The sequence below is a fragment of the Mobula birostris genome, chromosome 26 (genome assembly GCF_030028105.1).
Source record: "Mobula birostris isolate sMobBir1 chromosome 26, sMobBir1.hap1, whole genome shotgun sequence".
Lineage (NCBI taxonomy): Eukaryota > Metazoa > Chordata > Chondrichthyes > Myliobatiformes > Myliobatidae > Mobula > Mobula birostris.
In genome coordinates, this window is record NC_092395.1 from 18,157,779 (window position 1) to 18,185,503 (window position 27,725).

A 27,725-nucleotide genomic window follows, 5' to 3' on the forward strand; every position below is an offset into this window, starting at 1 on the left:
CTTAAGAATGTATAAATAATTGTAGTTTTATACATATAAAAAAATGGAAAAGGTTATATGTGTGAAAAAAGTACATGATATTTGTGAATTCCTTATCCAAATAAAAATAAAACTAAAAAAAAAAGAAATTAGTTTGAAACCTAGCGCACGTGCTAGCTTTGCATTACTATGAAACCCAAACTACTTCACTCTGAACTACGTTTTGTAATGTAAGTCGATTAGAGATTAACAGATGTGAAATTCTGTTTGTTACTCCCTTCTCAAGTGAGGCACTTATCTGCCAATGTTTAGCATTTCCATATAGAAATATTTTATTAGCTGCAAAAAAAAGTCTTCCACTGGACATGATGAAAAAGTCCCTTATATTTTGATGCTAAACTATCTCTTAAAGGATTGTTATGCTATGTTTCCAGTGTACATCTGTGTGTGTCCTTGTGCTATACAGATTTAAAGCTCATGCCCCATCCTGCCCACTCAATTCTCTAAACATAAGCCTGGAGAGTATATTAACATACAACTTGACGGCAAGAGATAGCACTGTTAATTTATTGAGCATGCCAGGATTAAGGCTGTTCTTTCCTGAAAGTGCATGGGTTAATTGAAGAGTCCTACCAATTGATACCCAACAGCACTCCACTCATCCTCATTTGTTATACTCTGCATGGAAAATATTTTGTTTGACCTGGGTCAAGGCAAGAACATTGCACTTCAGTTGGGCCATTAGGGAGATGCTAAAGTGGATTTTTCAATTTCTGCCATTGGTTAGATTATCTTTATGCTTTCAGTGTCCAGAAACTCAAAGGGGCACCCATTTCTCACTGCAGAAGACCCTATAAATACAAAGGAAGGGGAATTAAACTATACCTCTGTCTCAGCAGGTCAGGCAGCATCAATGGAGGGAAATGAACAGTCAACGTTTTGGGCCTTGATGAGTCTTGGCCTGAAATGTCAGCTGTGCATTTCTTTCCATCAAAGCTGCCTGACCAGCTGATTTCCTTCAGCACTTTGTGTGTTTTGCCCAAGAATTCCAGAACCTGTAGAAACTTTTGTGTTTATAAGTCTGTGCCTTGACCTTTTTAATCACTGTGGAGTCCTGAGAGAAAGATAAACAACAGCCTTTACAGTGAAATGTTTGAGGGGAAAGCTGTGTCTTGCATATTAACTTTCTGCACAAAAGGGTGGCATGGTAGCACAGTGGTTAGCCCAGTGCTGTACAGTACATGGTGGTTGCCCAATGCTGTAAATACACAGTGGTTAGCCCAGTGCTGTACAGTACATGGTGGTTAGCCCAATGCTATACAGTACACAGTGGTTAGCCCAATGCTGTACGGTACCAGTGACCTGGGTTCCATTCCTGCTGCTACCTATTAGCACAGTGGTTAGCCCAATGCTGTACAATACACAGTGGTTAGCCCAGTGCTGTACAGTACACAATGGTTAGCCCACTGCCGTAAATACAGAGTGGTTAGCCCAGTGCTGTACAGTACAGAGTGGTTAGCCCAATGCTGTACAATACACAATGGTTAGCCCAATGCTGTACAGTACCAGCAACCTGGGATCCATTCCCGCTGCTGCCTATTATAAGTTTGTTTGTTCTCCCCGTGACCTCATGTGTTTCCTCCGGGTGCTCCAGTTTCCTTCCACTGTCCAAAGATGTACTGGTTGGTAGATTAATTGGTCATTGTAAATTGTCCTGTGTTTAGGAGTAAATCAAAGGATTGCTGTGCAGCGTGGCTTGAAGAGTAGGGAGGGCCTACTCCATGATGTATATCAATAAATAAATTTTTTAAATGTGGAACAAGCCCTTGTGAGTAACTGAGATGTGTACAATTCCCTCCTCAGCAGCTCGAGAGTTTAAATGAGAATTTTTCACTGTCAGCTGATGGCAAACACACAGAATTGCTGAGCTGAATCATCCAATGTGTTTCCTTGTCTATTTTACCCCTCTCTTGTGCTTTTCAGAAAGTAGGCTGTGACAGTATCCTCGGCTCGGATGTCAGAATGGATGTCTGCGGGGTGTGCGGTGGACGGAACAACTCATGTGCCCTGGTCCGGAGAGTCTACCAATCAGCATTCCCCTCTTCTGGTGATTGCCCTGACATTCTCGATGGGTGAATGCCTTGTGCCTTGACTAAACCATGAATCAGAATTCCTGTCCGCGCCAGCAGCCCGCAATAGCAAGAGCAGTGCGCAGTAGCTCAAGAGGCAGGAGAGTAGTAGTGGCCATGCCTCCGAGCTTGGCAAAAACAGAAAAAACTGCTGGAGATGCACATCCTCAGAGAGCAGAGAGGCAGACAGTTGTATCATTATTGAGGACACGGCCCAAGTGCCATAGCCTACTGATAACAGCAACTGTGCATTGCTAGTCTTTCTCTATCCACAATAATACACCAGGTTTTCATTGATTATTATAACTTAGCTGTTAGCTGATCATTACAATTACCCCAGCTTGTTTCACTTCTCCCAATGCAAATAGCATTTAAGAAATTAGGAAAGATACTCCTACTTTATTTTAAATAATATATGATTGGCTCTCTCCATAACTCTTCACTAAGCATTTGAGAGTTACATCCAGTAAGTACTCCATGGGGAGAGAAATCTATCCCTGGTTATCCGCACTAAACATAGCAATTGGTTAATTCAGTTCCTGATAAGGACCCATTAAGCATAAAACCGTAAAGGCAATTTTCTACCCCTCAGATTAGAGCTAAAAATAACTACTAACAAAGTAAGTTACACCGCAGAAGGTGGCCATTTTGCCCATGACTTTGCCAGGTATAATTGGACTTAAGATTAATTCCACTTCTCAGCTCTTGGGCTACAGATCTTTATGTGCTCAACTGCGTACATCTTAAATGTGATGAAAATTTCTGTCTCCATCTGGGCCACCATCACTTTTAGATGAAATACGTACATTCGTTTTTAAGTCCCCTCTACTCCACTGCCCATTGATTTAAAACCAAGCCTTCTACTTAATGACATGTTAAGAGAAATATGAAAAAGGAAATTTTGGATTTCATGCATTAAATAAATACAGCACGTTGTCCAAAATGGAACTATCCTAAAATAAAATGTTTAGCTACAACATCTTCACTTTGAGAAACCACAATCATGGATTCTCCAATTTAAGGACTCTCAAAGCGGACCCTTCACCTCATCTCACTCATGTGCAGCCCACTGGAAAAACCCTAACATATAGGAACAGAATTAGGCCATTCGGCCCATTGAGTCTGTTCTGTCATTCAATTATGTCTGATTTTATTCAATGCAAATCTCCTGCCTTCTCCCTATAATCATTAATCCCTTTACCAAATGAGAACCTGTCAATCTCTAGCTTAAGTACACCCAGTGACTTGGTCTGCATAGTTTTCATGAGTGTTTTGATGCTTTTTGCTTTCTCTATCAAATACCATTTCTCCTAGCAAGGATATCTAAAAGCATTTGCACAATTGATACTTTTTTCCTTATAAAAAGGTACAAAACCAATGAGTGCATTCTGCAATGGAAAGAAGCAAGTTATGAGTTTATATAAAAAGGTACATTAACATAAAGGGCTTTCATAGGTGAAAGAGGTGAAGACAAATTTCCTCCGTTTGAGTCTCAACTCAACAAATTTAAATTCATTACTAGGAATGGGGAGAGGGATAGGTTGTTTGTCCTTGGACAGAAGGTTGGAAAATGGAATGTTAGCTGCAGAGGATGACTGAAGCAGAGATACTGTACCAAAAGAAAGGAAAAGTATTTCAAATAAAGGAAATATTTTAGAGTCAGATCAGGACAGACTAGCTGTAGGAAGAAGCTCCTAGTGATAGGAGAATACAGAACTAGGGGCTGTAGCTTCAGGATATGGGGGATGCCATCTGAACCAAGATCAGGAGAAGTTTCCTCGCCCAGACAGTGGTGAACCTTCTACTGCAGAAAGCAGAGTCACTTAATATGTTTAAGAAAGAGGTAGATATATTGCTTAACGTTAACAGGATTCAGCAATGTGGAGAGAAGGCAGGAATGGTACTGACGTGGATGATCAGTTATAGTGATGTAGAATGGTGGAGCAGGATTGAAAAGCCAAATGTTCTACCACTATTTTCTAACAGACAATGAAATTAGTCCAGGTGACCTCACAAAGGACAATTTGTATACTTATAGCATCTTCTGGCTCTGTTAGCATCTGTAGTCCCTTTCCATGGTTTTATATCCCTATTGCATCGTGTTAGTTATGCTCCATTGGAAAACATACTTGCCTCTGCAACAAAAAGGTACGAGATCAAACTGAGTGATAAAATCTAGTCTGATCCTCCAATGTGGTGCCATTGTATGGGATCAGATGTTACAATGAAATCCTCTCTGTTCTCTCAGCATTTTATTTTCATTTTTAAATCTTTTATTGATTATTATTGAAGATCAACAAAAAAATACATTAAAGTAATCAAGTTAACATGTCAATATGTACAATGAGAAATTAAATTATCAAATAACTGATTAACAAAGCTAAACAAGATATCAATAATAAGAAGAAAAAATAAAATGTTAAAACTATTTTTTTTTGAAAAAAGAAAGAAGGAAAAAAGAACCCCTACTAACTAAAAAAAACCCCTACTAACAAAAAAAAGTGGGGGAAAAAACCATCGGGAGCACAACCCCGGAGCTATATGCCATACAATCTTCCATAAAAGGAAAACATCAATCCGCCAACTCAAATCCATTTAAACAAGAATCAGAAGGGAACGATCTCAATTAACTCAAATCAAATGATAGTAGCGGGCGAAAGAACCTCACCTTTTCTCAAAGTCAAATTGAGAATCAAAAGTTCAACTTCTGATTTTCTCCAAACTAAGTCATAACATCACCTGAGACAACAGTTGTATCAAAGTGGGAGCAGAGGCAGCTTTCCATTTCAATAAAATAGCCCTTCTGGCCAATAATGTAACAAATGCAATTACATGTTGGTCTGATATAGAAACACCATGTATATTTGAGGGATTTTACTGAACAAAACTGTCAAGTTATTAGGTTGTAAATTAATTTTTAAAGCTTTAGAAATTTTAGATAAAATAGATTTCCAAAACTGTTTCAATGAGGAACACGACCAAAACATATGTGTCAATATAGCTGTCTCAGTTTTACATCTATCACACTGACTATCAACATTAGGAAATATTTTAGACAGTCTCTCCTTTGTCAAATAGTAATGATGTACAATTTTAAATTGAATTAAAGACTGACTGGCACAAATCGAAGAAGAGTTAACCAACGTCAAAATTCGCAACCAATTCTCTGTTATCAAGGTCATGTTAAGTTCTCTTTTCCCAATCTTGCTTAATCTTAAGTAAAGGATAATTGTATTGTTGTAATAGTAAATTATGAATTTTCCCAATAAAACCTTTCACTAAAGGATTCATTTTTAAAATAATGTCTAACAGGTCAGAATCTTGTATATGTGGAAAATTACTTAAATATTTTTGTAAGAAATGTCTGACCTGAAGATATTGCAAAAAATGTGAGTACGAGAGAGAGTATTTAGTTTCTCAAAAGACATCAATTGGCCTTCTTGGAACAGATCCATGAAGGAATAGACTCCTCCAAAGAATAAAGGTAGGATCACTAAGTGAAGGTTTAAATAAATAATTTCGATAAATTAAACTAAGAAGGTTAAATTTTTTGAGAGTAAAAAAATTACAAAACTAGTACCAAATTTGTAATGACTGCTTAATCATAGGATATAAATTTAGATTAGAAACGTTGGCTAGTTGTACAGGTAAAGAAGCTCCTAATAATGAAGTTAAGTAAAATTGTTTCACAGCTTTCAATTCCAAATCAACCCAAGGTAGTTGTTCATTTTTATCAGTCCAATATAACCAAGAACACACATAACGTATATTAACATCCCAATAATACATTCTTAAATTAGGCAGAGCAAGACCTCCATCCTTTTTTAATTCTTGTAAATGATATTTTCCAATTCTTGGTCTTTTATTATTCCAAACAAAAGATGAAATAATAGAATCAACCTGATCAAAAAACTTCAGTTAAAAAAATAGGATTATTTTGAAATACATATAAAAATTTTGGTAAAATCATTATTTTAACTGCATGAACTCTCAGCATTTTATGCTGCTTGTTGGAACAACTATAGCAATGTATCCATCTCTAAAGTAACATTAAAGAAAGGTAATTTGTTCCTTGGCATTTGTAGGAACGTCTGCTGTGTTTCTTACATTATAGCAGTAAATGCACTTGAAAACTTCTATTACAGCACTAGGTTCCTTTTGAGTTATACATGGGTCATAACTGGTGCTATGAAAATGCAAAACTTTCCTTTCAAGGGTTCTAATCAATGGATTTTTGGTTGTAGCCTCCGGGGTTTATGCCTTTTCTAATAGCTTTGATTCTATAATAAGACAGCCCAGCAGGAATTTCCAGGATTTTTTTTTATTACTTAAATGGTTTAAAATCCATTCCTAAAAATGCAAGTTTAATAAATGAGTGCTCTGTCACTCAATTACTGCACTTTTCTGGATAAACCAAAATTTCAAATCTCCAAAACAATGCATAATATACAGTGACTTAAGAACTTCCAGTGATAGTTTGTGTCATAGAGTTAATATGTATTTTGTTTAACTAATCGTAGGTTACTTTGGTTACAATAATGTGACAGTGATCCCTGCGGGAGCCACAAACATCAAAGTTACAGATAAAAGCAGGAATTACCTTGGTAAGTCAAACCTCAGAAGTTAAAAGTGTTCAAAGGTTTTTGCAGTAATATATGTTAAGTAGGCTCACAATTTCCCCGTTTTAAGTTAACTGGATTCATCCAGCCTTTAATTCCAATGTTGCAATTAGCTCAGGTAAGTTTGGTTAGGTGAGGAAGAATCAGTCAGGGATTCTGCTGTCAGCCATGAGATAACTCTGCGAATGCTTGCTGATGTCTATTGTAGAACTCAGCTGTGTTGTCCCAGTGATGAACTGACAAGAATAAAATAAAGCTCTAGGCACTTCAGAAATGTGTGATTAGACAAGAGGTGTAATTGGACACTAAGCCAGACCTGATGCTATTAGGAAGGGTTATAGATGACACAGTGGTTGTTACCGCGCTGGCGCCAAGGTCCTTGGTTACTGACTAAGAGATGCAAGTTTAGACCTGTTATGACATCATCATCATTATGTGCAATGTCATATGACGTGGGCAATCATGGTCTTCCATTTGTCTTTAATCTGCTTATTCTTTTTCTCTATCCATGACCATGTTTGTTCTTGGCAAACTTTTCTGCAGAAGTGGTTTGCCATTGTTTTCTTCTGAGCAGTGTCTTTACAAGACACTTGACCCCAGCCATGATCAATACTCTTCAGAGATTGTCTGCCTAGTGTCAGTGGTCGCAGCACTGGAACTTGTGATATGCACCAGTTGCTCATACGACCATCCACCACCTGCTCCCATGACTTCACGTGACCCTGACTGGGGTGCCACACCTTGCCCAAGGGTGACCTACAGGCTAGCGGAGAGAAGGAGTGCCTTATATCTCCTTTGGTGGAGATGTATCTTCACCTGAGGAAATTTAATTTCACATCAATAAACATCAAAATTTCACATCAAAATCTAGTGTTAGTAGTGTTAGTGATCATAGAACTATTGGACTGACAGAAAAGCCAGTTTGATTCATATGTTTTCAGGGAAGGAAATCTGTTTTCTTTACCCGATGTGGTAACATAGAACATGGAACATAGAATAGTACAGTACAGTACAGGCCCTTCGGCCCACAATGTTGTGCCGACCCTCAAACCCTGCCTCCCATAAAAGCCCCCAACTTAAATTCCTCCATATACCTGTCTAGTAGTCTCTTAAACTTCACTAGTATATCTGCCTCCACCACTGACTCAGGCAGTGCATTCCATGCACCAACCACTCTCTGAGTAAAAAACCTTCCCCTAATATCCCCCTTGAACTTCTGACCCCTTACCTTAAAGCCATGTCCTGTTGTAAAGAGCAGTGGTGCCCTGGGGAAGAGGCGCTGGCTATCCACTCTATCTATTCCTCTTATTATCTTGTACACCTCTATCATGTCTCCTCTCATCCTCCTTCTCTCCAAAGAGTAAAGCCCTAGCTCTCTTAATCTCTGATCATAATCCATACTCTCCAAACCAGGCAGCATCCTGGTGAATCTCCTCTGTACCCTTTCCAATGCTTCCACATTCTTCCTATAGTGAGGCGACCAGAACTGGACACAGTACTCCAAGTGTGGCCTAACCAGAGTTTTATAGAGCTGCATCATTGCATCGCGACTCTTAAACTCTATCCCTCGACTTATGAAAGCTAACACCCCATAAGCTTTCTTAACTACCCTATCCATCTGTGAGGCAAATTTTAGGGATCTGTGGATATGTACCCCAAGATCCTACTGCTCCTCCACACTACCAAGTATCTTTCCATTTACTTTGTACTCTGCCTTGGAGTTTGTCCTTCCATAGTGTACCACCTCACACTTCGCCGGGTTGAACTCCATCTGCCACTTCTCAGCCAACCCCTGCATCCTATCAATGTCCCTCTGCAATCTCTGACAATCCTCTACACTATCTACAACACCACCAACCTTTGTGTCATCTGCAAACTTGCCAACCCACCCTTCTACCCCCACATCCAGGTCATTAATAAAAATCACGAAAAGTAGAGGTCCTAGAACAGATCCTTGTGGGACACCACTAATCACAATCCTCCAAACTGAATGTACTCCCTCCACCACCACCCTCTGCCTTCTGCAGGCAAGCCAGTTCTGAATCCACCTGGCCAAACTTCCCTGGATCCCATACCTTCTGACCTTCTGAATAAGCCTACCGTGTGGAACCTTGTCAAATGCCTTACTAAAATCCATATAGGTCACATCCACTACCCTCATCTATATGCCTGATCACCTCCTCAAAGAACTCTATCAGGCTTGTTAGACACGATCTGCCCTTCACAAAGCCATGCTGACTGTCCCTGATCAGACCATGATTCTCTAAATGCCCATAGATCCTATCTCTAAGAATCTTTTCCAACAGCTTTCCCACCACAGACGCAAGGCTCACTGGCCTATAATTACGCAGACTATCCCTATGACCTTTTTTGAACAAGGGAACAACATTCACCTCCCTCCAATCCTCCGGTACCATTCCCGTGGACAACGAGGACATAAAGATCCTACCCAGAGGCTCAGCAATCTCTTCCCTCGCCTCGTGGAGCAGCCTGGGGAATATTCCTAATGTATTTTAACAACTCCAACACCTCCTCTCCCTTAATATCAACGTGCTCCAGAGCATCAACCTCACTCATTGTCCTCACCATCATCAAGTTCCCTCTCATTGGTGAATACTGAAGAGAAGTATTCATTGAGGACCTCGCTCACTTCCACAGCCTCCAGGCACATCTTCCCACCTTTTATCTCTAATCGGTCCTACCTTCACTCCTGTCATCCTTTTCTTCTTCGCATAATTGAAGAATGCCTTGGGGTTTTCCTTTACCCTACTCGCCAAGGCCTTCTCATGCCCCCTTCTTGCTCTTCTCAGCCCCTTCTTAAGCTCCTTTCTTGCTTCCCTATGTTCCTCAATAGACCCATCTGATCCTTGCTTCCTAAACTTCATGTATGCTGCCTTCTTCCACCTGACTAGATTTTCTACCTCACTTGTCACCCATGGTTCCTTCACCCTACCATTCTTTATCTTCCTCACCGGGACAAATTTATCCCTAACATCCTGCAAGAGATCTCTAAACATCGACCACATGTCCATAGTACATTTCCCTGAAAAAACATCATCCCAATTCACACCCACAAGTTCTAGCCTTATGGCCTCATAATTTGCCCTTCCCCAATTAAAAATTTTCCTGTCCTCTCTGATTCTATCCTTTTCCATGATAATGCTGAAGGCCAGGGAGCAGTGGTCACTGTCCCCCAGATGCTCACCCACTGAGAGATCTGTGACCTGAGCCGGTTCATTACCTAGTACTAGATCTAGTATGGCATTCCCTCTGGTCGGCCTGTCCACATACTGTGACAGGAATCCGTTCTGGACACACTTAACAAACTCTGCCCCGTCTGAACCCTTGGAACTAATCAGGTGCTAATCAATATTAGGGAAGTTAAAGTCACTCATGAAACAACCCTGTTATTTTTGCACCTTTCCAAAATCTGCCTCCCAATCTGCTCCTCTGTATCTCTGCTGCTACCAGGGCGCCTATAGAATACCCCCATTAGAGTAACTGTTCCTGACTTCCACCCATATTGACTCAAAAGAGGATCCTGCTACATTACCCACCCTTTCTGTAGCTGTAATAGTATCCCTGACCAGTAATGCCACCCCTCCTCCCCTTTTTCCGCCCTCTCTATCCCTTTTAAAGCTCTGAAATCCAGGAATATTGAGAATCCATTCCTGTCCTGGTGCCAGCCAAGTCTCCGTAATGGCCACTACATCATAATTCCATGTATGTATCCAAACTCTCACTTCATCACCTTTGTTCCTGATGCTTCTTGCATTGAGGTACACACATTTCAGCCCTTCTACCTTACCATCCTTACACCGTTTATTCTGCTTCTCTTTCCTCAAAGCCTCTCTATATGTTAGATCTGGCTTTACTCCATGCACTTCTTTCACTGCTCTATTGCTCCGGGTCCCATCCTCCTCGCAAATTAGTTTAAACCCTCCCGAACCATGCCAGCGAACCTACCTGCAAGGATATTGCTCCCCCTCGAGTTCAGGTGCAATCCATCCAATCTGTACAGGTCCCAGCTTCCCCAGAAGAGTATGTAACCACGTATCTACGAATGTGCTTAACACATAGACAAAGAGCTCAGAACCTAGCCCCTCAACACACTGTGTTCAATTGTTCAAAGTTCAAAGTAAAATTTATTATCAGAGTACATATATGTCACTGCAAACAACAAACCCCGAGACACTTTCTCTGTAGGCATACTTAGCAAATCTATACAATAGTAACTGCAGACAGGATCTGTAAACCGTAAACATCAGTATCTGTAAACTGTAAACTCCTTTAAAATTCTGTTTTCCAGTACTTGGCTCATAGCCTTCTGTGCCTTGGAGTTTCAAATACTCCTGAAATGATGGGAGACTCTCAACATTCCCCAACCCCTCTGGCTGTACATTCCTGTTTCCATACATCCTTTGGTGAGAAAGTCTTCGGCAGATCCCCTCTAGGCCTTGTAACTTTTAATTAGCCCCTCATATAAGCAAGCTATTGGACAAGGTGGAATAGGCCTCACAGGTGACATCCATATCCAATGCATAAACTTTTGAAAAAGTGAGTTTGACAGGATCCCTAGATGATGCTGAATCTTTGGATCAATACACGATCCAGAATAACCCCCATTCAGCACCGGAGACCGAAACTAACACTTCCCTTCCCAAATATCTTTCCACGGGTCTTCAGCAGTCACAATTTCAGTGGTTTCTTGCTGTAGGTTACGTTCACTTATCTGCCCTGTCATTACTGACCTGTCAAACAGCATAGCCTCAAAATATCAGGACGTCCCTTTAGAGCAGAGATGAGAAGGAATTTCTTTAGTCTGAGGGTGGTGAACCTGTGGAATTCATTGCCACAGACAGCTGTGGAAGCCAAGTCATAGAGTATATTTAAAACAGAAGTTGATAGCTTCCAGATTAGTACGAGGGGTGATTGAGAAGTTCGTGGCCTAAGGTAGAAGGAGTCAGTTTTAGAAAACCTAGCACATTTATTTTTCAACATAGTCCCCCCCTACATGTACACACTTAGTCCAGCGGTCAAGGAGCATACCGATCCGTTCTTTGTAGAAGTGGTCTGCAGCAGGGGTGATTGATAAGTCTGTGGCCTAAGGTAGAAGGAGGTGAGTTATTAACTTCAAACTTTCTGCATTACCACTCAAAGAGTTGAATTGCACGTGCATGTAACGAGAGTGTCTTGGACCTCCAGGGGTGGTTGATAAGTTTGTAGCCTAGGGTAGAAGGAGATGAGTTATTAACTTCAAACTTTCTGCATTATCGCTCAAAGAGTTGAGTTGAACTGCACGTGCATGTAACAAGAGCGTCTTGAACCTCCAGGGGTGATTGATAAGTTTGTGGCCTAGGGTAGATGGAGATGAGTTATACAGTTCTCGTTACGTGCATGTGCAGTTCAACTCTTTGAGTGAAAGCTTGAAGTTAATAACTCACTTCCTTCTACCTTAGGCTACGAACTTATCAATCACCCTGCTGTGGACCACTCCTGGAGGTCCAAGACACCGACTTCTACAAAGAAGGGATCGGTATGCTCCACGGCCGCTGGACTAAGTGTGTAAATGTAGGAAAAATAAATGTGCTAGGTTTTCTAAAATTGACTCCTCCTACTTCAGGCCATGAACTTATCAATCACTCCTCATCAGAACTTCAAAGGTTATGGGGAGAAGGCAGTAGAATGATGTTGAATACCAGAGAAGACTTGATTGGCCAAATGGCCTAATTCTGTTGGTGAACGCAACAGGCCAGGCAGCATCTCTAGGAAGAGGTGCAGTCGACGTTTCAGGCCGAGACCCTTCGTCAGCTAGTAAAAGATTCGAATCTTACTAGTTCTTCCTTCAGTTAGTCCTGACAAAGGGTCTTGGCCCGAAACGTCGACTGTACCTCTTCCTATAGATGCTGCCTGGCCTGCTGCGTTCACCAGCAACTTTTATGTTATGGAGCAGATTGTTGCTTTACAGCCATAGAGTGGTACAGCACAGAAAATGTCCATACTGACCATGGTCCCTACGTAATCTAGTTCCATTTTCCCACATGATGCCCCTTATTATCAGAGAAGCCACCTTCACCTTCTCCTCAGGCAGCTTCTTACACATTCCAGCCATCCTCTATCTGAAACCATTCCCTTTCAAATCCCTGTGGACCATCTACCTCTCACCTTTGATGTAGAATCATAGAGTAATACAGTACAGAAACAGCCCCTTTGGCCCACTTTGCCTGAGGTGATCTTTTATTCTGTCTAGTCCCATTGGCCCACACCTGGATCTCCATCCCCTTTCCCCCCTCCTATTCATGTAGTTATAGCAACATCTCTTTACTGTTGCAATCTAACCTGCATCCACCACTTCAGCTGGCAGTTCATTGCACACTCCATCCTCTGAGTGAAGAAGTTCCTCCTTAGGTTCCTCTTAAATATTTCACCTTTCACCCTTTATCTCTGACCTCTAGCTCTAGTCTAACCCAACCTCAGTAGGAAAAGCCTGCTTGCATTTACCCTCCAACCTGATGGCACAAACATCGATATTCCTCGAACTTCTGGAAATGACCCCCCCCCTCACCATTTCCCATTCCCGTTTTCTTCTCTCACCTTATCTCCTTATCTGCCAATTACTTCTCTCTGGTGCTTCTCCCCCTTTTCCTTCTTCCATGGCCTTCTGTCCTCTCCTATCAGATTTCCCCTTCTCCAGCCCTGAATCCCTTTTGCCAATCAATTTCCCAGCTTCCCATAGATGCTACCTGGCCTGCTGAGTTCCTCCAGCATTTCGTGTATGTGTTGCTTGCATTCACCCTATCAGTGCCCCTCATAATTTTATATATCTCTAACAAATTTCCTCTCATTCTCCTACACTCCAGGGAGTATGCCCTCTTACTTTAAACACTCCCACCAAAGAAAATAAAATTCTTCCTTTTAATAATTTTTGAATAACTTTTATCACATCTCAACCTCCTCCAGTTTCTTCTAATAAATGACAAACTCCAGTCAAGTCAACATCCTGGTGAATCTCCTCTACACCCCTACAGTAACACCCTTGCTATCGTGTGGTGTCCATATTAAATTATTTTTTTAAGATTGATCAGTGATCCAGAGCATTGTGGAGATCATGTGATCATCCATTAAAAATATTATTTGCAGCCAAGAGTAATGTGACATCTTGAAGTTTGTTTCAGCAGCGATGTTACATCTGCAACAGGAAATGAACTTTACTTCCTCAGGGACAAAATACTTGGCGTCCCTACACTAAATATTAGCAACATTAATATAAACAAGCTTGGGAATGAAGCAGCCCTGTGAGTTGAGTTTATGACCTTTAGGTTAGAGAGCAACGCGGAGCCATCAGACCACCAGCTACAGATCAGGAAGCACTAATTAGTGGTTTTGAGATGGATGTGATTATTAAGTCAAACTTCTAGCTGTCGGAATAAAGGGGCTGCCGTGTGTATATTACAGAGCTGACTGACATAAATTACTAAGCAGTGTGGATTCCCGAGAAGAGCTCAGTTGCTTGAATGTTCATCAGGTTCTTCTTTAACAAGAAATCAGGATTCGAAAACTCTGCTGTTTAGAGTTGGGAGAAGCTAAACTCTTCCTGGAGCTTGCACCTGTCCATGCCAGTCACTGATTTATTGGAGCCTGGAAACTCAGACTTGTTCCTCAATCGCACTTTATTTTACTTGTGCACGAGGAGAACGGCATGGCCCCTGTCACCCACACTGCACAAAGAAATACCATTTTATACAGAAACTGATTAGTTGTATACAAATATTAATCGAACAGAAACTTTGTGCACTTCTGAATCCTTCATGTGCACATTTAAGCACCAGTCATAATACATATTGAAGATGTCATTAACCAATTAAATCTATGTATTAAAAGCCAAATAATACTTGAAAATTAATAAAATAAATGTAAGTGTTGCCCCAGAATTCTTTGTTTGCCTCTTTATCATGTCTTGGTATGCTTAGTGACCTTGGTTCCCAGGCTTGAATTGATGACCCTTAGGTTAGAGAGTAATGCAGAGCCATCAGACCCATAAACTACAGTACAGGAAGCAATAATAGTGGTTTTGAGATAGATATGATTAGTAAGTCAAACTTGCAGTGTAATACATATGATTATACATATTTTAGGCATTATTAACCAATTAAATTTACTTATTAAAGGCCAATGATACTCAAGAATTAATATAATAACTGTCCAACAGTAAGGGTTGCTCTAGATTCTTTCATTTGCATCTTTATTTGGTCTTGGTATGCTTGGTGACCTTGGTTCCCAGGCTAGAACAGAAGGGCAGTACAAGAGTTATGTTTCCAAGGGCCATGCTCTGCCTGGGTGGTTGCAGACTGTCTCTGTCAGCTTACCATCTTGACTGTCGCCTTAATGAACTTCAACACACTGAAAGGGTGTACTGTCTATCTGTGCTCTGTTCTGTTAGCACACCATTTTAACCCTTGCCTCGCTGCAATTTCCACTGCCTCTCCCTGGAACTCATTCCCCCAGACCTTTCATTTAAAACAGTTACTTCTTACCTGGCTGAGTGTCAGTTCTTGTTTGTACATATTCTTAATATATTGTAGTTATAAAGGAGGCAAGACACCGGCTATACTTTATTAGGAGTTTGAAGAGATTTGGCATGTCAACAAATACACTCAAAAACTTCTATAGTTGTACTGTGGAGAGCATTCTGACAGGCTGCATCACTGTCTGGTATGGAGGGGCTACTGCACAGGACCAAAAGAAGCTGCAGAAGGTTGTAAATCTAATCAGCTCCATCTTGGGTACTAGCTTACAAAGTACCCAGGACATCTTCAGGGAGCAGTGTCTCAAAAAGGCAGTGTCCATTATTAAGGACCTCCAGCATCCAGGGCATGCCATTTTCTCACTGTTACCATCAGGCAGGAGGTACAGAAGCCTGAAGGCACACACTCAGTGATTCAGGAACAGCTTCTTCCCCTCTGCCATCCAATTGCTAAATGGACATTGAATCTTTGGACACTACCCCCTTTTTTTTAATATACAGTATTTCTGTTTTTACACATTTTTTAAAATCTATTCAATATACGTAATTGATTTACTTGTTTATTGATTATTATTATTATTATTTTCTCTGCTGCTGCTAAGCTAACAAATTTCATGTCACATGCCAGTGATAACAAACATGATTCTGATTATGATTACTACATGATGTTGTTGATAGAACATAGACCAGTACAGCACAGAAACAGGATTTTTGACCCACAGTGTTTTGCTGAAATAATTAAGCTAGTGAAGCCTAATTAAATTAAAACTTATTTATGGTCCATAAATGCCCATTCACTGCATATTCAAGTGCCTATCTCAGAACCTCTTAAGTACCTCTGTGATATCTACCTCCACTACCATCCCTAGCAGCGTGTTCCAAGCACACCCCACTCTCTACATTATAAAAAAAACTTGCCACACACATTTCCTTTGAACTTAACCTCGCTTGTTTTAATTAGGTGTTTCGGCCTTGCGATGAAGATACCAGTTGCGTGCTCTGTCTGTGCCTCTCATAATTTTATAAGCTACTTCAAAGAAAACAACCCTACTTTGTCCAAACCCTCCTTATAGCACATGCCATCTAACCCTGAGAGCATGCTGGTAAGCTTCTACATCCTCTCCAAAACCTTCCTGTACTTCTTATAATGGAGTGGCAGAAACGGAATACAATAGTCCGCCTAACCCAGGGTTTTATAAAGCTGCAGCATAGGTTCCTGATTGTTGAACTCCGTGCAAAACACACAAAATGCTGGAGGAACTCAGCAGGTCAGGTAGCATCTATGGAAATGAATAATCAGTCAATGTTTCCGGCCGAGACACTTCTTCAGTCCTGATGGGGCGCAAAATTCCCCAGGAATCTCAATGGTGGAATCACAAAGTTTGCATTCAGGAGGGCATTCAACCTATCACAAGTGTGCTGGCTAAGTTAGAGCTGCCAGACATAATCCTTCAGTTCCGAAATTCTGAAGATCATGGCTCTTCAAATACGCACCAGATTTAGATGTGTTAAGGGTTTTTCCCTTGAGCATGTACTCAGGCAATGATCCCTACCACCCTTTGGGTGAAAAAGGATTATCTAGGAATTATTTTAAGTCTTTGTGCCTTAGATTTTGATCCCTCTGCTGAGCAAGGTAAATCTTTCTGATTTACCACTGACTCTTACATATTTATATGACACAATTAAATCTGCCATCAACCTCTTCTGTTCCAAAGAAAACAACCCTATCTTATCTAATCTTTCCTTTTGGATAATTACAGAAATAAGTAGCATTTTAAAGGTCTACTTCCCAAGAGACTTAGATAACACGGACTTTCAAAGTTTTAATCTTTAGCTATTTTCAGATCAATTATGACAGGTGAAAATTGGTAAATGTGCTTGGTGTTTCTGCAAAAAGGGCTCTGGTCCAGGTGTGGGTCAATGGGACTAGGCAGAATAACAGTGAGGCATGGACTAGATGGGCTGAAGGGCCTGCTTCTGTGCTTGTGGTGCTCTAAGATTCTATGCATGCAGGCCAGTTTAATGATGAGACCAAAGCACAGGATCACCAATACAGAACACACGAAATAGTGGAGGAACTCAACGGGCCAGGGAGCGTCTATGGAAAAGAGTAAACAGTCGACGTTTTGGGCCAAGTCCCTTCATCAGGACCCTGGATCAATGGAAAGTTCTGCAGCCCATATCACAAGGTTGATAGCTGGCAAATAAGTGATAAAAAACTAGCCTGGCATATTAATATTTTTGCTATGTTGTGTGTTTAGAGGAAGTGAACAGGGACAATTCCATATTGTTTTAATGTCTTCATGAAAAATAATCTAAAATTGTTTTAAATTTTGGAGACTTAGATCTAGTCATAAATCATGATTTGGTGATAGAGAGCTTCCAAGCATCTGATGCACACGCAAGTCAAGCAAGGGAGGAAGTGGCAGGCACGTAGTCATTGTTTTGATATAACGTCTAACTGGCTGCAGCTTCTTAGGGTACAAGCTCTGAAGTAGAGTTTGAAGGATTTCCAGGTCCTAGCACAATATGACCTGTGTCATCAATATTGCCCAGAATTTACTTTCAACAGCAAAGTAATGGTGCTCGCTGGCTTCCTCAAAGATAGCTACCCAGAGTGATCCTTGTGGTGAGGTCTTTCTCTGTTCTGACACCTGCTGATCTGAGTCGTCATTTCAAAGCAATCTCTGGAACTCAGCAGCTGTGAGAGCATGACGCTGGCTGAGCAGCCAAATATTTCTCAAGACAATTTTTAGTTAACATTTTAAGCATGATAGAGAATGCTAAAAAGATTAGCCTATCAACTGAAATGTCATGAACTTCTAAAAAAAAAGTCCTTGAAATATTTACATGAAGTAATTCAAATCCACACGCATAAAATTTGTTTTTTATTTAAGACCGTAAAACTGAGGAACAGAATCAGGTTATTTGCCCATCGAGTCTGCTCTACCATTCCATCAGAACTGATCCAGCCCATTCTCCTGACTTCTCCCCGTAACCTTTGATGCCCTATCAAGAACCTATCAACCAAATAAAAATGTTACTTTCCAAAGAGAAAGCATTAATAAAAATGTGCTTTTTGCAAGAAATTTGTGAGATTTTCAGGGATTTTATATTTTGGGATTTGTGGGATTAGTTCACAAATACTTAAAGAAGAAATTCAAATCAAATACTTTTCCTGGATTGCATTGGAGAAGGCATGGCCTCTGGAGAAAGACTGAAACACTCACACCATTTTCCAAACACCGAATTGTTCTCAGTTTTACTAAGTAGTGACAGTGAACACTCTTGGTTCACCTCATTACAGCTTCAAAATCCAAGCCAGCATTTCCGTCTGCACAAGATCTGATTGCCCAATGTGGACTGAGGAAACTCTCACAATTCCAGAGCCTAAGAGATTATTTTCCCTTAAGGTTACTTAATGAACTTGACAGGTGTCACAGGTGGTTGTGTTCAATTAATTGTTCTTAATTCCTCAGTAACATATTACCATTAGTGCTTCCCTTGAATTATATTCTGGTTTATGTTTTAGCTTAGTAGACTGAGTAAGTAGAACAATCAAGTAGCAGCAAATGAGAAAAGAATTTGATGAGAGCTTATCACTGGAATTTGGACCTTTAATGGCTATGTTAGAGGTTAAGTGCATTTTCCATTGTTTAAAATGTATTTAGGAAATACGTATAGCGCTTTCAAATTCCATACCTCATGTTCTCAATATTTATTTCTTTGTTTGTTTATTTATTTATTATTTGTTCATTCATTTCACAGCTCAAGCTGGTAAATCCTGAGGTACAGGCATAGCCAAGCACACTCATTTCTCAATTGCTAGGAACTTTCAGACTATTGTATTGGTGTTTAGTATTGTGGCTTTCTGAAGATTTACATAAATATTGCTGTGTAGGCCTAATTGTTTAATACTATTGTGTAGTGCCTTTGAGATGATACTAATTGTAGATATTACTATTGTGACAACATATACCCTCTTCATGTTCCATAGTCTTTCAATTTCCTCTTTTAATTCAGCATATTTTTGGTGTTTTTCACTTACTCTGTGTGTGTTTTTTTTTATTTGTACAGTTGTCTTTGGCACACTGGTTGTCTGCCCTGTTGGAGTGGTCTTTCATTGATTCTATTATGGTTATGGTATTTATTGAGTATGCCCACAAGGAAATGAATCTCAGGGTTGTATACAGTATGTACTTTGATAATAAATTTACTTTGAACTTTGATAAAACGGAAGGAGCAAAGTGAAAATCATTAACAATGTTGCTGCAAAAGTCTGATGAAGTAAAATTATTTATTTCAATGCCAAGCAATTGAAACTTTATTTACTATAGAATGAAAGAGAATAATGGACCGTTTCCAGCCATTGCATAAATTAAAACCACAAGAGAGTCTTCAGATGCTGAAAACCCAGAGCAACACACATAAGATTCTCAAGAGATTCAGCAGGTCAGACAGCACCTACGGAAAGGAATAAAGAGTCGACGTTTCAGGCTGGGGCCCTTCATCAGGACCGGAATGGCCACATTCCACTTTGGAATACAATAGTTTTGTCATGATGTGATGTTGTACTTTTGAATCATTGATAATGGACAATTACATTCTGATTATATTTTTGTCTACAGCATTACTAAATGGCAAGAATCGTTATGTGATTAATGGGAACTGGGTCATTGACTGGCCCGGGGAATATGAAATTGCTGGTACCAAGATACAATACAAACGTTCAGCTGGCAATCATGAATCCATTGAGGCTGCAGGCCCAACAGCAGAAGATCTCCATTTGATGGTACAAGTCTTCATGTAAAATTTTTACTGATTGTTTGTGTGTACGAGCGACTTGCTAAGGCCCTACTGATACCCATCCAATTCACTGTAGTTCTTCAAGGAAAGAAATTTCCTACCATTACTTTGTCTAGTCTTTACGTGTCCACAAACCCACCAATGTGATAGATTCTTAACTGTGTTCTCAGGAAATGGGCAGTTAGGGGTGAATAATGAAAACAGGTCTACCTGGTGACATTTACATTTCACGAAATAACAAAAATGCATCATAAGTGAAATGAATGTCATGATTGGAGAAATAAAAGACAGCGGATACTGCAAAAATAATACTGCCAGAGGAACTCAGCAGGTCAGGCACCATCTGTAGAGGGAAATGGACAGTTTATCTGAAATGTTATCTGTCCATTTCCTTCTATAGTTGGTATCTGACCCATCAGGTTCCTTCAGCAATTTGCCTTATTTTCATTAAAGACGTTGATTGTTTGTATATGGAAGTGAGGCAGATCTTTTATATGGTTGCAAGGTGGTTGACTGCATGGTTGTCAAGCCATTTTTAAATCCACTAAGACACCTCCTCAACTTGGCAAAAGTTCTAACATTATCCTTTTACAGCTGTCAGCAATATAATGGAAAAAAAATTCAGCCTGCCATGTTTACTTGGATTCAATATTCTCTGTAAAGTAAAATATTTGGCAATAAACCAATTTCATTCCAATAAGTAAAAGACAGACAGTTTCTCAGACAAACATCATTTATTAAATCATATTTAGTCAGTCATTTCTCAAAGTTTCTAGCAGTATTCATGCTCTCTGTTCACAATTTGTAACAAAATCACACATACCTATATAAAGAATGTGTATAATGTCTTATAACTAAAAATAAATAGCCTAAGCTTTCACTAGACTTATCTGTGTCTTATCTTTCTGCATCATTGAATTATATGGAACAGAAGGAGACCATTTGGCCCATTTTGTTAGTGCCAGCTCTTTGAAAGAGCTTTTTAATTGACCTTTCTCCTCAATGCTGTAAAACTTTCATTCTTTAGAGAAGGACACAGTAAACTTTTGAAGGTTATTACCAAATCCCCTATTATTATCAATTTATGTTCAGTGCAGTTCATGGTAATTTGCTCTCATAAAAAGTTCTGCTTATTTTCCATATAGTTTGTTTGCCAATTATGTTTGAATATTCTGGCATTTACCTTCTTATCATTGGATCAGTTTCACTATATTTACCTCATAATTATAAGCAACTCTATAATATCTCCCCATGTCCATCACTACTCTGAAGAGAACAGTTCCTTGAAGATTTAACAGATCCATTGTAACCTAAATATATTGGTCTGAAAATCATCTGTAACAAAACCATGTATGTAGAGCTTATGGTTAAGTTACTTGTAGCTCTTCACTGGAGCTCTTCCCATTTGAATATGATCTTAAGTGATGAACTTTATGGAGTAGATTCTGAGGAAAAGACCAAGCCATTCGCATTTTATGTTACAATGATGATCAAACTATAGAAGGACTGGAGTTTTCTTTTAAACCTTGTCTTTACATTAATCTTCACCTGGTGAAGTCTAGTATTCCTCTGTGTCTGAGCAAAGCACACAACAGAGTCACTTCCTCTTTTCTTGCATACCGCTGAAGTGTGAACCATCTCCCAATTTTCTCACTGACTGGGGTGAATCTACGCTGCACAATAAAAAGCATACATGTATTCTTACTATTTTCGTAGAGAAGCATAAATAGTTCAAATAATTGAACAGTAAAACTCCATCAATCTGCAAATAGATTCATCTCCTGATGGTTCAGCTTTTGGCTCACAAGATGTTTACTCCAGCACTCTCTTCCCACTTGCCAGTGGCCTGGTTCCCACCTTCCCTTTCCACTCACCAGGACGCCAGGTCCCGTGTTTTCTTCAAACTTCTGAAGCCCATCTTCCTGCCCCCTCCTCCCACTGAGTCAGGGAAATATGTTGCACTATGGTCTAACATCTAAAAACTGTGATTTTAAAATGTATTGGAATATTAATAACAAAATCCATCCATTCATGTGGAAAATCTGCTAGTCCAGCACCAGCAAATTCCCAAGGGAAGGATCATTGAACTGTAGTGTTACTACAGTGTGATTTTACTCAATTGCCATTTCCTGTACAGAAGTGCAAGGAGAACAAAATAATTGTTACTCCGGATCCAATGCAGCATGAAAAAAACACAGGAATATAAATAACACAATAATAATAATAATAATAAACAAATACACAATAAATATAAATACAGAAGGTAGCTTATATATGTGGATTGATTGTGTGTCTATAAAGTGACACCAGGCGACTGAGAGGAAATAATAAGGTAGTGGTGGAATTAGTGAGTGGAGATGTTGATCAGTGTTACTGCTTGGGAAAAGTGACTGATTTTTGAACCTGGTGGTCCTGGCATGGATGCTACATAACCCCCTTCCTAATGGGAGTAGGATGAACAGTCTGTGAGCAAGGTGTGTGGGCTCCTTCATGACGTTAGTGGCCCTTTTCCAGCACCTTTCTGTATACATGTCTTTGATGGCGGGTAGGCTGATGCCAATGCAGTGTTGGGCAGTTTTGACAACCTGTGGTGTACCCTTCCTATCTACCACAGTGCAGCTTCCATACCAAGTAGTGATGCAGCCTGATATGATGCTCTGTTCTACACATTTGTAGAATGACATGAGTATGGATGTACAAAGTCCGGCTCCCTTGTGCCTCCTCAGATAGTGGAGGTGTTGGTGAACTTTCTTGACTGTGTAGGATACATTCTGGGACCATAAGAGGTTGTGTGTGATGTGCACTCCCAGAAGCTTGAAACTGCTTGCAATTTCCATTGTTGAATAGTTGAGAACATATCAGATCATATCCCATGGTTCTTGTAATCCCTGCATTGTGCAAGCATTTCCCTGTTTTCAGGCTAGTTTGCCTACAATACAAAGAGTTTAACTAGAAAATTTCTTATCGAACGCAAACCTCCCTGACTACTTGCAGTCCCACGAAGGGATTGAAGAACATCCTTTTTAAATTTTCCTACCTAAGATTCAGAATTCGGTTTAATATCAACGGCATATGTCATGAAATTTGTTGTTATGTGGCAGCACTACATTGCAACACATGATAATAAAATCTGTGACTTAAAGTAAATACATATATAAAATAGTTAACTAAATAACGCGGAAAAAAAGTAGTGAGGTAGAGTTCATGGGTTCAATATCCATTCAGAAATCTGATGGCCGAGGGCAAGAAGCTGTTCCTGAATCATTGAGAGTGTGCTTTCAGGCTCCTCTCCCTCTTTCCTGATGGTAACAATGAGAAGGGGGCACATCCTGAGTGATGGGGTCCTTAATGATGGATGCTGCCTTTTTGAGAATTGCTCCTTGAAGATGCCCTGGATGCTGCGAAGGCTAGTGCTCATGATAGAGCTGACTGAGGTTACAGCCTTCTGCAGCTTCTTTCAATCCAGAGCAGTGCCCCACTTCCCCCCACACCAGACAGGGATGGATTTCTACATACTCTATTGCCCACCCTTGAGAGAGAAACTTATTATCTGCAAATCAAATCCAAACAGATCAGACTGAAGATAAACAGGAATAATAAAAATATGTTGGACAAACTGGTATAAGGAAAAAAAGAAATATAAAATCATACCATGCAATAGTTATTGCTAGATGTGGTAAAAATCTTGTCTTCAAGTCACATTTTGGGATTCAAATCACATTCTAAAGACGCATGCACAAATTTTTAATTTGCCATTCTAAGGGGTGTAGTCTTAGAATATATTTTCTTGGAAGATATATTTTCTTGGATAAGATGATTAGCCAACAACCCATCTTGCTGCTCAGGCAGATATAAATGATTCTATATTATTATTGGTGACAAAAGTATGGAGATTTTTCAGGCCACTTTTATCTCCCAACAACAAAATCAAATCATGTCCCATAATCTTACAGTGGCTCGTGTTCAGTTTGCCTTGAGCAAATTGTCTCCTGTATTCACTATATTGAAATGACTGCGCTTCAGAAAATGCATAGAGCACTTTGAGGCATCTTGTGGTTACTAATAGGTGCTATATGAATGTAAATCTTTTGATTTGCATTACATTTGTACATCTGGAATTTTATGGTACTCTTGAATTATTCATAAATCATTGATTAAGTAACAGGTGAATGAAATGAACTCAGATAAAAATAACTGCATATCTAGTGACATAGATGTTATAATACCAGTGACCCGGGTTCAATTCCACCGATGTCTGTAAGGAGCTTGTATGTTCTCCTCGTGACTGTGTGGGTTTCCTCTGGGTGCTACAGTTTCCTCCCACATTCCAAAGATGTATGGGTTAGTAAGTTAATTGGTCACATGGATGTAATAGGGTGGGGTGAGCTTCTTGGGACAGAAGGGCTGATTACCGTGCAGTATCTCTAAAACAAAAATAAGAAATATGCTAATTACACCAATACAATTGGATCAGGTCATCAGTGCTGACCATAGAACATCAAAAGTTCAATTTGTGTTGCAGGTTCTCCTGCGAGAGGCAAACTCGGGAATTGAATACGAGTACTGGCTTCCTAAAGAACACTACGGGCGTTACCAAGGTGGCCATAGTCCACTGAGACAACCTGAGACTGCTGTAATAGAGGCCGACATTCCTCTGAGTTATCTGCCCTGGGCACAAACCAGCACGACAGTCTCCACAACCACCACCACAACCACTACCACCACCAGAAAGCCAGCCCTCTACCCAGGTAGGTAGACAGCTTTTACTGTGGATAACGCCATTGTTCTGTTGTAACTTTCTCTTTGTAGGACTAATCAATTTCCATTTAGGAATTTGTAGTTATTGTAGAGATTGAACATTGTAAATAAACTATGCTGAAAAAGTAGGGACATCTTTTAACAAATGAGTCTATGAGGTATGACAGAGTTGTTTCCCTTGCAAGGGGAATCGAGAACTAGAAGGCATAGTTTCATGACAACACTTTCAGTACACTAGATGAGCTCAGCAGGTCGGGCAGCGTCAGTTAGAAATGATGAGTCGATGTTTCGGGCCTGAACCCCTCATCAGGACTGAAGAATGAAAGATGGGGAAGGATTTGAAGAATGCTTGTAGCTTCAGTTGAAAGACCAATAATTTGAAAGACAAAGGGGTGGGGGAGGGGAAGCATTGACGTCATAGCCCTGAAAACAATGGGTGGTAGAAGAAGGAGGCAGAACCATGAGGGAGCTGGGGGAGGTGGTAGAGTGAAATAGGGATAGAGGAAGGGAGGGGTTGGAGAATTCTGTGTTCATACCTAGGGGTTGGAGACTACCTAGACGGTATATGAGGTGTTGCTCCTCCAACCTGAGTTTAGCCTCATCATGGCAGTAGAGGAGGCCATGTATGGACATACCTGAATGGGAGTGGGAAGCAGAGTTGAAGTGGGTGGCTACCGGGAGATCCTGTCTGTTGTGGCGGACGGAGTGGAGGTGCTCAATGAAGCAGTCCCCCAATCTGCGTCGGGTTTCACCGATGTAGAGGAGGCCGCACCGGGAGCACCGGATGCGATAGATAACCCCAACAGACTCACAAGTGAAGTGTTGTCTCACCTGGTAGGACTGTTTGGGGCCCTGAATGGTTGCAAGAAATGAGGTGTAGGGACAGGTGTAGCACTTACGCTTACAGGAATAAGTGCCGGCTGGGAGATCAGTGGGGATGGACGTGCAGATAACAGAGTCGTGGAGGGACCGATCCCTACAGAAAGTGAGGAGGGGTGAAGAGGGAAAGATGTGCTTAGTGGTGGGGTCCTGTTGAAGGTGGCGGAAGTTGCGGAGGATAATGTGCTGGATCCGGAGGCTGGTGGGGTGGTAGGTGAGGACAAGGGGAACTCTGTCCCTGTTGTGGTGACGGGAGGATGGGGTGAGGGTCGAAGTGTGGGAAATGGAGGAGATGCGGGTGAGGGCATCATTGATGACGGTAGAAGGGAAACCACGATCCTTAAAGAAAGAGGACATTTGAGATGTCCTGGAACGGAAAGCCTCATCCTCGGAGCAGATGTGGCGGAGACAGAGGAACTGGGAATAGGGAATGGCATTCTTGCATGTGGCAGGGTGGGAAAAGGTATAGTCGAGGTAGTTATGAGAGTCAGTGGGCTTGTAGAAAATGTCAGTGGACAGTCTGTCTCCAGAGATGGAGACCGAGAGATCGAGAAAGGGGAGAGAAGTGTCCGAGATAGAGGAAGTGAATTTGAGGGCTGGGTGGAAGTTTGAAGTAAAGTCAATGAAATTGACGAGCTCAGCATGGGTGCAGGAAGCAGCACCAATGTAGTCGTCAATATAGCAAAGGAAAAGTTGGGGAGCCGTACCAGTATAGGTTTGGAGCATAGACTGTTCCACATAACCAACGAAGAGGCAGGCGTAGCTGGGTCCCATGTGAGTTCCCATAGCTACACCCGTGGTCTGAAGAAAGTGGGAAGAGACAAAAGAGAAGTTATTAAGTGTGAGAACCAGTTCCGCTAACCAGAGGAGGGTAGTGGTGGTGGGGAACTGGTGAGGTCTATTGTCCAGGTAGTAGCGGAGGGCTTTGAGGCCTTCTTGATGGGGAATGGAGGTGTATAAGGATTGGACATCCGTAGTAAAAATATAGCGGTTGGGACCGGGGAATTGGAAGTTATTGAAGAGGTGGAAAGCATGGGATGTATCCCGGATGTAGGTGGGGAGGGACTGAACTATGGGTGACAAAATGGAGTCCAGGTAGGCAGATACAAGTTCGGTGAGACAGGAGCAGGCAGAAACTATGGGTCTACCGGGACAGTTAGGCTTGTGTATCTTTGGGAGGAGGTAAAACCAAGTGGTATGGGATGTGGGAATAATGAGTTTAGCGGCTGAGGATGGAAGGTCTCCAGAGTTGATAAGGGCGGTGATGGTGCGGGAGACAATGGTTTAATGTTTTTTCCTGGGGTCCTGTTCCAGTGGTAAGTAAGAGGAGGTGTCAGAGAGCTGCCGTTTTGCCTCAGTAAGGTAGAGGTCCGTCCGCCAGACTACCACGGCACCACCTTTGTCAGCAGGTTTGATGGTGAGGTTGGGATTAGTGCGGAGAGAGTGGAGGGCAGTGCGTTCAGAGGGAGTAGGGTTGGAACAGGAGAGAGGAGTGGTGAAGTTGAGACGGTTGATGTCTCGGGCATAGTTTCATCATCATTTAAGCCAGAGATGTGGAGGAGTTTCTTCTCTCAGAGGCAACAAATCTTTGGAATTCTTTACCCAGGGAACCATGGAGTCTGAGTAATTGAAAACTGGGGTCAAGACGGAGAGAATTCCAAGCTCTGTGGAAATCAGAGGAGGTGGTTAAATCTGAGCCCCAGTTTTCTCTTTTCAAAACTGCTGCCTGACCTGCTGAGTGTTCCCAACAATTTCATTTTTTATTGCTGAATGCAGGGGAGGCACGGAAGGCTGTATGGCCAACCCCTCGTCCTGCTTCTAACCCTCATTCCACTTCTACCCCCGACCCTGTTTCTATCCATGATCCCATTTCTGCCCCTCATTCCGTTTCTGACCTCATCCCATCTCTAACCCCGAGGCTGGTTATGCTCTTCTTATTTCTTACACACTTACAGATTGTAATGAAGCATTTCAGTTTTGATGTCACTGATCTAAACACACATATATTTATATCTCCTTCCCCTTCACACC

The 27,725-nt window shown here is 41.0% G+C and overlaps 1 protein-coding gene across 1 annotated transcript in view; it reads left to right on the forward strand.

The window, feature by feature from the left end:
• adamtsl5 (ADAMTS like 5) overlaps positions 1-27,725 on the forward strand; it is a 139,538-nt gene that overhangs the window by 99,960 nt on the left and 11,853 nt on the right. The window contains exons 7-10 of the mRNA XM_072244513.1: positions 1,963-2,086; positions 6,629-6,712; positions 19,880-20,043; positions 24,580-24,805. Coding sequence (XP_072100614.1) covers positions 1,963-2,086; positions 6,629-6,712; positions 19,880-20,043; positions 24,580-24,805 — 598 coding nt within the window. The remainder of the gene's footprint in view (positions 1-1,962; positions 2,087-6,628; positions 6,713-19,879; positions 20,044-24,579; positions 24,806-27,725) is intronic.